The sequence below is a fragment of the Nicotiana sylvestris genome, chromosome 5, assembly GCF_000393655.2.
Source record: "Nicotiana sylvestris chromosome 5, ASM39365v2, whole genome shotgun sequence".
Lineage (NCBI taxonomy): Eukaryota > Viridiplantae > Streptophyta > Magnoliopsida > Solanales > Solanaceae > Nicotiana > Nicotiana sylvestris.
In genome coordinates, this window is record NC_091061.1 from 61,994,601 (window position 1) to 62,005,603 (window position 11,003).

Genomic DNA, 11,003 nt, shown 5'->3' on the forward strand with positions numbered 1-11,003 from the left:
TTGGCGTACGACAGGTACGTGACCAGTGCCCTTTTTCTCCACATCTATAGCATGCATTTTCTGCATTTGGTGCTTGCACCGCTTCATGCTTTTGTTCCTTCCTTTTCCACTGCTGGTGGTGAGGAGTGTTCTTTGGTGCATTATTATTACCATGATTAGAGTTTCTTTCCCGACCACGACCATGACCACGACTGGGGCCACGACCTTTTCCACGTTTAGCCTGGTGGAAGTTCGTCTCATTCACTTCAGGGAATGGACAAGAACCAGTAGGCCGACTTTCATGATTTTTCATTAATAGTCCATTATGTTGCTCGGCTATAAGAAGATGTGAGATAAGTTCAGAATACTTTTTAAATCCCATATCTCGATATTGCTGCTGCAGAAGCATATTCGAGGCATGAAAAGTGGTGAAAGTTTTCTCCAACATATCATGATCAGTAATATTATCACCACATAACTTCAATTGGGAAATAATTCTGAACATAGAAGAATTATACTCATTGATAGATTTAAAATCTTGTAGCCTTAGATGAGTCCAATCATATCGTGCCGGTGGAAGAACGACCATCTTCAGGTGGTCATATCTATCTTTCAAATTATTTCACAGTATGACTGGATCTTTAACAGTAAGATATTCCATTTTCAGGCCCTCATAAAGGTGATGGCGTAAGAATATCATTGCTTTGACACAGTCTTGGTTTGATGCCTGATTTTTGTCTTTGATAGTGTCTGCCAGACCCATCGCATCAAGATGCATTTCAGCATCAAGCACCCAAGACATGTAGCTTTTGCCCGATATATCTAGGGCAACAAATTCAAGTTTAGAAAGATTTGACATTATTTAGGAAAAGAAAGTTCTTACCTCAGATACTTTCAAAATATTTGCTCGAGATGGCAGAGTCTCATGCTGATAACGTGTTATAAAATAAAGACTATAAAGTAAAGACAAGTATAGAGAGAAACTGATATATTATTCGAATTCAAACTGATGTACATAATGAACTGAAATCTCTTCTATTTATAGAAGAAAGGAAGCTGCTGTGTAAGCTGCTACGCAAGTTGCTGTGTAAGCTGCTACTACAAGCTGCTGTATAAGCTGCTATTACAAGCTGCTGTGTAAGTTGCTACGCAAGCTGCTGTGTAAGCTGCTACTGTAAGCTGCTGTGTAAGCTGCTACTATACCAGATATGGATAATCTTCTACTAAGAGCAATGTTTATCCATAACGGAGTACTGAATGGATAAGCTTATTATACCCGGTATGAATAATCTTCTACCTAGGGTAATGTTTATCCATAACCGGGTACCGAAGTGATAAGCTTCTTCAGGAAGCTTATTTCCAATAGAGTACTAAATAGATAAACATATTTACGGTGAAGTCCCATATGAATAAGCTTCTTCACGAAGATTATTTACAACGGAGTACTAAATGAACATCCATAATATAATATATTTATAACAAACTTGCATTATTTTATTACTTTGTGCGGATAAAGATAAGGCTCTCATCTTCCCCCATTTTATTCCATCTTCTCTCTAGACTCATCCAATATCACTCCCCTCTCTCTCTCTGTCTCTATACTAAATATATACATACAAACACTCTAGTCCTTATATATCTATCTTATACTTGTTCACAACTGATTGGGAGATATGTCGATTGTGTTGGAAAGGAATAATAGCAGTGATCCTCGGATCGAACGGTCAGGATTCGGCCACGGAATGACGTCTATTCCGATCTACAAGTCGCCGGAGCACGTCATCGGTGATCTTCGGGACGAGGAGGAAGATCGGAGCTCTATTTCCTCTGCTACTTCGTCTTGTTCTTCAATCGGGAGAAACAGTGACGACTCGCCGGCGGGAAGATCCTCATCGGACGGCGGAGACGGTGACGGGGATGGAGAGGAAGTGCAGAGTCCATTCAAAACTGGAGGAGGTTTGGATAATTTGGAGGCTTTGGAGGAGGTTTTGCCTATGAAGTATGTGGATTATTTATTTATATTTTTTATAACTGTGGATTTAGTCCTTTTTTTCCCTTTGTGATTTTAGGTTAATTGTCAATTTAACGGGGTTCTTGTTATGAAGGAAAAAAACTGTTATAGTGAAAAACTGAAAATGATTTCTAATGTTTGTTCCGAGAAATAATATATAAGGGTATAAAGATAGTATTTTTATGAAAATGTAGTCTGAGTGGAGGTAGCCGATATCTGATGAAATTAGCCCGGACATCACAGTTATTAAAAAATAGTTTTAATTCTTTTAAGTATTAAATGTTTATAACAATGTGTTGGAAAGTTATTTTTCCTCTTTTGGTGGAAAATATTTTTCTTGGGAAAAACATTTTTTTAAATAATTCAAGGTTAACCAAACAGCGGAAATAAATATATCAAGGAGATCATTTCGCTATAACAAAGACACCCTAAATGCGGCTATACACAGGTCTATAATGATTGATCGTTTTCCTATAATAAATTTGGAGATTTAAGGTTAATCTGCGATCTATGGAAATGACAACACTGCGTGTATTTTGCTATCGGCGCGTGTTGGAGTGTTTGTGAATGCATCAATTAGATGGTTTCTGTATAAAGAATTAAGGAGTAACTGAGATGTCGCTTGACTCAGTCTTGGGAGGTTGGGTATAGTATAAGTTCCTTCAAGTTGAGGGTTAAGGATTGGAACCCACCTTTTATTAAACTTCTAGGGTGGGGTTTTACTCACTTTTATGGTCGAATTGATATACTTAACATGTAAAAGAAAAGTCCAAAGCTTATTCTTTTTTCTTAAAGAAAAATCCAGAGCTAGTCCTTGGAAGCCTTAGTTGGGATTTTAGGTCTGATGCCCTTAAAATTGAATTTTGGTTCCATTAGACGAGTTTCGTGTACCATGGTTACCCCCTTGTAACGGATAGCTATAACAAGCTTGAAAAAAATGTGACACAACTCTGGTGTCAATAGGATGTGGCTTTTGGAGGTACTGCAATTGATATGTTGGAGTCTTTGGCATTATCTATTACCTGGATGCTTGGAGCTACAACTACTTGGCCTCATGTTCTCATCTGAAAGTTAAAGATTTTCCATATACTGACAGCTAGGAAATTATGATTTATGAAGGCCCTTATTCTTTTTTGTTAGTTTGGATTTGTTCCTCGGAGTATGCCAGTGTCACCAGGGCATATAGGTCATAGTATGGATAAAGTGCCTCGCGATATAGAGGATATTGTACCACTCTCTCTTTTTTATTTTTTTGAGTAAGGTTGGAGATTGGACCACTCTCTTTCTTATCGAAAGTAAAGGAGGCTGATATTCTCCTGAGATGCTCCTTCAAGTATGAAACATCACCAGTCTATATTGTTAATGTATTTTATTTAACATGAGCATTAATTTTTCGTTTAATTCTTATTATTGCAAATTTTAACATGTTTTGGAACTTTAATTTCTTTTCTTGTATTTGAGTATTCTCTAAGACAAGAGGGGTTGCTCTGATGGTAAGCAACCTCCACTTCCAACCAAGAAGTTGTGAGTTCGAGTCTCCCCAAGAGTAAGGAGGGAAGTTTCTTGAAGGGAAGGATGCCGAGGGTCTATTGAAAACAGCCTCTTTACCCCATGGTAAGGGGTAAAGTCTGCATACACACTACCCTCCCTAGACCCCACTAAGTGGGATTATACTGAGTTGTTGTTATTTGAGCATTCTCTACGAAGATGGACAAAAAAGATGTTATTTGAGTATTCTCTACGAAGATGGACAAAAGAGAGGGTGCAGGAGTTTAAATGAGAAGAATTTTGTTGTTCATAGATGAGTTATAAGCGATCTGTTTGTCCTTTTGTCTTGAGCACTAACTATGCCCATCTGCCTTTTTCCAGGAGGAGCATTTCAAAGTTTTATGCTGGTAAATCGAAATCTTTTACCAGTCTAGCTGATGCGGCATCAATTTCATCTGTTAAAGAAATTGTCAAGCCGGAGGATGCATACACCAGGAAACGCAAGAACTTGCTTGCTCACAACAATTTCTTTGGCAAAAATCGTAATCGCATCCCAAGTATTGGTAATGGTGGGATGTACAAAAGACCAATCAACTCTAGAAGCTCATCAGCTCTTGCTGCAGCTATGAGCTGCTCTGACAGCTATAATAGTTCCGAGTCTTTGAACTCAAGCCCATCATCACCTTGTCTCGCTCTTCCTCCTCTGCCTCCGCAATCACGAAGATATAGATATGAGTCCTCATCATCTCCTCCGGAACAAAAATTCAGTTCATGGAGGTCTTTCTCGTTATCTGATCTGCAAGGTGCTGCTGCTGCTGCAACTCCCACCCTAACGGGAATAAAGGAATAAAGAAGATGCATGACAATAGCTTAATTCTGTGTCACCCTATGAACCCTAATTCAGATAGGTTTTCATGGAGGTTTGGCTTACCTATTAAGCAGTCATAGCTTTGGTTTTGAGTCTGGCTCTCTGTCATTGTAATTAATCATCCAGTCATAATCTGGCTTTTGTTCTAACAATGTAACTTATTGTATACATTTTTAACCTTTACGTTCTTCCCTGTTTCTGTTAGATGTCGCTGCTTTGTCTTTGTCAAGTTGCAACCCCACTACAAAAGATAAAACGAAACGGTTTTCTATGGTGTAGCCCCCACCCCCCGGGGCTCTTCCCCCCTTTCCCTTTTCTTCCCTCTTGTTCAACGTATTCAGAGTGGCTTTCTATGTTGCAAGATGGTGCATGAGATGAACAATGGAGAACAAAGTTAGAGCATGTTTATTTAGTACTTTCTCAATTTCCGGTCAGCTTGAGTGCACCACATCATAGAAGGATAAGATTTTGGTCGTATGTTGTGGTCGAGACTGGACTGCCAATAGGAGAGGGTAGTGTTCGATTCAAGCTCTAGAGAACAGAGGAAATGAAGTGAGGAAGAGGAGAAATCAAAATTGTATTCTTCTGCATTTGTTGATCAATACAAGGTTGCACTATATAGTGCTAATGCCCCTAACTCCACTAACTAATTAGCAGCAAATTTACAGCTGTCAAACAACTATTAACTAACTAATATTTACAAATTCTAAACAACTTCCCTCTACTTGTATTGTGTACAATTTGGTCTCTCATATCCTAAGACTCCCCCTCAAGTTGGAGATTGAAATACATTAAAAACTTCTAGCTTGGAAAGAAGGAAATAGTGTTGTGCAACACCAAGTCCTTCTATCATGATGTCTGCCAATTGAAGCTTTGTTGAGATATGATGAGGCATGAGCAGTCCATTTTTTATCTTCTCCCGGACAAAATGACAATCAATTTCTATATGCTTAGTTCATTCATGAAATATAAGATTTGCTGCAATTTGGAGAGCAACTTTGCTATCACAGTAGAGATCAACTGGATGTTGTAAATCAACATTCAATTCCTTTAACAACCCAACTAGCCAAGTGATTTTAGCTGCTACTGCTGCAAGACTCCTATACTTAGCTTCAGCTGAGCTACTGTCACGACCAGGATTTCCCACTCTCGGGAGTTGTGATGGCGCCTACTAATGAGAGCTAGGCAAGCCAATCCTTAACTGCTTACTTCATTAACAATTACTTCTTTTAACAATTATCATCGATAGCATGAAAGCAACGGAATTAAATAAATAGGCGGAAGACTTAAGTTTAAAGAAAATTGAACAATAATGCGAGAATCAACATATGCCTCTACCCAAGAACTGGTGTCACATTACTCACGAACTTCTAAGAGTACTAAATACAACCGTTTGAAAGAAAATATAAACTGTTTGTCTCGAATATATGAGATATCAGACGGAAATAAAAGATAGAGGAGACGCCGAGCCTGCGAACGCCTGCAAGGCTACCTCAGTGTCTCACTGAACTGAAGGCTGGCTCCTGCGCTACTGCTGCTGTCCAAAACCTGGATCTGTGCAAAAGAGCACAGAGCGTAGTATCAGCACAACTGGCCCCATGTGCTGGTAAGTGTGGCCTAACCCCGGCGAAGTAGTGACGAGGCTAGGACCAGACTCCAGATAAACCTGTACAGTTATATAATATATGGCGGAAAAGTAAACAAGTAATAAGCAGTTAAAGCTGGGGTAGGGGAACATACTTCGGGGATAGCAGTTGTGAGCACGTGATTTTTGCCTTACGAAAAAAACTACTCCGAAATAAATCAAAATAAATTTCTTTTACTGTGTAATTTCTGAATTTACGTGATGTTAAAAATTTGTTTATGTCCGTAAAATGTTTGCTTTGTCATAATTAAACAAAAATAAAATAAAATACATATTTGCATGAATATAGGATTTAATTATGCATTTAAGAGATAATTTAAAATAAAATCACAAAAATATGCATTTGTTTTATTTTAAATGTTTCATTGTGTGATTGATGTTTTGACTATGTGTTAAATAATTGTTATGAAGTAATTAATATTTTTGTGTAAGGTTAAAAAGTGTTTTATAATTTTTATTAAGATTTTTTATAAATAAAAATAAAAAATTTTGTAATGGTGAAAAAAATTGGACCTGGATTAAAATCCAGGCCCAAGTGAATTAATTCCCTTCACAGCCCAATCCCCTTTAGCCCAGGTCCGGTCCAGTCCGAAAGGAGTCAATACGACAGCGTTTAGTCATGGCTCAGCATGGACCGTTCGATCAAATCCAATCAACGGACGAGATCTTCTACCCTTACCCGAAACCCGTAACCCGACCCTTTGACCCAATACAGGCCGACCCTGAACTTAGACCAAACGACGTCGTTCGGATTAGTGGATTAATCCTGGCCCTTAATCTTACTTGATCGGACGGATAACATCAGTCCACCCCACCCCTATATAAGTCCCCAAGCCTTACCCGGCCCCTAACTAAACACCCCCCTCTCCTACACTGTTCATCATCGTCCCCTAAGCCCCACTCCTAACCCTAGCCGCCCTAGGATTCCACCGCCTGAAACCCGGCGGCATCAACGCCGCCGGTCACCAAAATAACACCATAGAATCCCCTGAGCCTCCTCTATCCAAATATGTTAGCCGTTGGGCTCGAATCCTCCTGAAGGTTCTCGAATCTTCGTTTGAAGATTCGAGCCAAGTTCAGACCTAAACCAAATAACACCTAGTTAACACCATAGCTTCCCCTAGTCATCCTGAGTATGGATCTGTTGGTTGTTTGGCTCGAATCAGTCCCGAGCTTCTCGAATCTTCTTTTGAAGATTCGGACCAAACAAGGACGAACTCAGATCCGTTTCAAATTAACACCAAATAACCCCTAGGCTACCCTCACCATTGTGTCATGTTTGGTTCTTCTCGAATCTGACCAGAAATGGTTAAATCCCAAATCGAGTTTTTAAGAACCCTAAAAATACCAAACTTCCGGATTCTGTGCATATTAAATGAAGATTGAGGTTTAATCGACCTTAGCCGAAGTATTTTCAGTGGAAAATACTTCGACTAAGGTCAGTTTGATTTCAAACAAAAATCCGAAATCCAAGTTGAGTTCGAGTCGGAATAAAATTGAAGATTCAAAGGTATTTTTTCTATTTATATTGTGTATTATATATGTATTTTTGTGTTTGTTTTAGTCTGTATAATTTTTCAATCTGTTATTATCATACTGTCTCCTACTCGTCTACCTAATTTTAAATGTGAATTGTTTCTGATTGATTGTGCTTAGTTACAATGTGTGTAATCGACTCGATTTAGTTCGTCGATTAGTTATATTATGAATTTTCATTCATAATAATACTGATTGAAACAACCTGTTTTCTATCATATGTACTGTTTGTTGACAGATATTGTAGATAATCATCAGTTAAATCATCCTGGTTTATATGAATCCGTCAATAAGTGTTGTATATATGTTGTCTGAACATTAAAGTGTCAAGGGCATTGTCAGTATTGACAATGATCCTGTATGTGTCTGATTTTGGTTCAATGTTAAATCCAGTCTGAATTGTTATGATAACTTCAATAATGTTGTTATGATGATAGTTCTGAATTCAGTATAATATTGATGTAATGTCCAGTTTGAATTCAAGTTTGCAAAAGTTGGTCAAATGCAATTGTGTTAGGAGGTTAATAGGATTGGTTTTAGCTGTAAATCAGGGAGATAACTAAGTTTGTACAGATTTTAGAATCTGTTTTGCTATAGGTTCTGATTTTTCAGTAATAACATCAAGATTTCAGGGGCACTTCTGGGAATGAAACAGTAAAAAACAGGGTGTTAGTGCTAGTATATTATAATGTAATGTTAGTGGCTATTAGTTAATGATACTAATGGGGAACAAGGGATAATGGGCTGCTGAAAATCAGGGAAAAGGTTTTACATAATGGGATTTTCTGTTTTTAAAAAAGAAGAAGGGGGTCCAAGAAGCACTTAAATTGCCTAGGACCAGCCCTGTATAAATACAGGAGCTGGACAGACAGTTAAAGAAGAGAGAATTTAGGAGAGTCTTTGAGGAATTTTCAGAAAAACTGGAAGAAAGTTTAAGAGTTCTTTTTGAAGAAATTTTAGGAAAATTGAGAGGGAGTTTCAGACAGAAGGAGAGTTTTAATCATTTTTCAGAGGGAGGGAAATCAGTTTTCAGAAGAAGGTTAGTTTGAGAGAATTTAGGAGAGGAAGAAGAAACAGAAAAGGAACAAAAAGAACAGTCATACACACACACATATATACAGCAGCAGAAAACAGAAAAATCAAAAAAAAAAAATGGAAATTTGAAACTGAAAAGATATTGAAATCTGAAATATTGTTTCTTTTGTTGAATCTGTTCAACCTTACTTGGTTCCACTGTTCAGTTAAAATCCGAAGTGTTTCTTAAAAGTACTTTACTGTGCATCTGGGCTCTTCGAATCCTATTCTTGTTCAGATTTTACTGTGTTATCAGTATATTCTACTGAATTTGTTACTGCTGAAACTTACTTCTTCTACCTTCATTTTCAGGTATATATATATCCTTTTAAATTCTATGTTGGAAAGAGATTCAATATGGTGGATAAATGGAGATTGAATTGAAATTCTGTTTTTATTGGTCCAAGTTCATCAATTTAAATTTCGTTTTTATTTTATGTTAGTTAATTAGTAGTGAATTCAATTTGATAGCTATGAGCTAATTATCTTACTTTGAAACTACTTTAAAGATTTGTAATAACATTAGCTCATTATCTCATTAGTTTAATCATATTAAATTGTCGAAGTAGGGAATATGATATGAATGTTGGTCATTATTTAAATTTTGTTGTTGGTTAAGTAAGAAGTGATGTAGATATTTATTGTTACATAATGTTAAGATGATGATGTCGATAAGATAATAGATGTGTGTATAAAATTTGGTGAAAGATGACATGATATAGCTTGTTACGATGTTTAAAATATTATGAAGGTTTACAACATACAACTAAGCTGCATATAAGGTAATTTTATTGAATTGGCTTGTATAATAATTCCTTTCCTATAAACTCGAATGCCTATCTACCTTCTTAAAATAAATTAACCAAATAATTAGGCCTATTAGATTAAAAGCAAGCATATAAGAATGAAAAGAGATGTATAAGCATATATTGCCACACTTCATATCAATGATAATTAGAAGTAGAATTTGCATTAAATAAATAATAAAAATTCTCGGAAAATATTTCCTTCATGAATCATTTATTTTCAGTTTCATATGAAATTTATTCTTTGGCATATATATATATATATATATATATATATGTCATAAGATAGTATCAATCATATTTTTATTCTGTCCTTTGAATTTGAATAATTAGAATGAATATAATTTATATTCGGAAATTATAATCAATGGTCAACATTTAATAAATTGTGGATTCTTTTCCAAAAAATTAAAGAGTATCTTAAAACGAGATTTCTCGTGATATAACAAATATTTTTGTGGAAATTCCTTAATATCATTACAAATATGTCACGCGATTAGGGATACGTTCGCGTACCCTGATTATATTTTTAAAAGCAAAAAATTCAGATTATGCGTACGCGCAATTTCGAACGAATATTTAATAAAAGGATTTTTTTTACAAAGACGTTAAATCAATTTCATAAAAAACCGAGATGTACGGTTCTTTAGTCAGAAAAACAAATATTCTTGATTCGACATAATTTCGAAAAATGATTACTCAATAAATATTATCAAAAATTATTGTGTACACGTACGCGTGACACAATTCCGCAATTTTTTAAATTTATAATGCGAATATACGTACGCGTAATTCGATTCAAAGAAGGGTTCTTAACCACAATAAGTAAAAGCGGTAGAAAAATCGCGTAATAAAAAGTATTTAATAAAAATCAAGATAATTTAGCCAATAATAAAAACAGTTAAGCGACCGTGCTAGAACCACGGAATTCGGAAATGCCTAACACCTTCTTTCGGATTAACAGAATTCCTTACTCAGGATTTCTGGTTCGCAGAATAATAAACAGAGTCATATTCTCCTCGATTCAGGGATTAAAATTGGTGACTTGGGACGCCTTAAAATTCCCAGGTGGCGACTCTTAAATAATTAAATAAATCCCGTTTCGACTGTCCTTCAATTGGAGAAAACTCCCCACGCGCCCCGCGGGCGCGGTGAAAAGGAGGTGTGACAGCTCTGGCGACTCTGCTGGGGAATTAAGTGTTGCCGTAACCCAGAACCATTGGTTCAGGGTTTAAAGAATTCGAGCTTAAAATATCTGTTTTATTGGCTTTATTTACTATATAATTATCAACTGTTTATATGCTAATATGCTAAATGTTTTCTTTTTACCGCTTTAATATTATTCGAATTGTGAATATATACAACTGCTACGAAACCCCCTTCTTTCTGAGTCTTCTGAATTTATGGTGTACACGTGCGCGTGACCCACCTTTCTGTTAAAGTCATACCAAATAAGACGGAGTTGGGACAAGTAACTAGGCCGGGCAGACTTTCGTGCTCCCGGTACATTACCCCCGCTTCGGCTCAAACTGTCCGTTTGGGTAAGCCAGGTTTAGAACAATCAACCTAAGGTTTTACACTTAGAATAACTCAGCC

The 11,003-nt window shown here is 36.6% G+C and overlaps 1 protein-coding gene across 1 annotated transcript; it reads left to right on the top strand.

The window, feature by feature from the left end:
- Positions 1-1,483: 1,483 nt before the first annotated feature.
- On the top strand, positions 1,484-4,529 carry LOC104250035 (protein OXIDATIVE STRESS 3 LIKE 1-like). Its single transcript, XM_009806565.2, has 2 exons — positions 1,484-1,978; positions 3,860-4,529. Exons 1-2 carry the CDS (start codon positions 1,653-1,655, stop codon positions 4,326-4,328), a joined length of 795 nt encoding a protein of 264 aa, XP_009804867.1. The 5' UTR covers positions 1,484-1,652; the 3' UTR covers positions 4,329-4,529.
- The last annotated feature ends 6,474 nt before the right edge of the window (positions 4,530-11,003 follow it).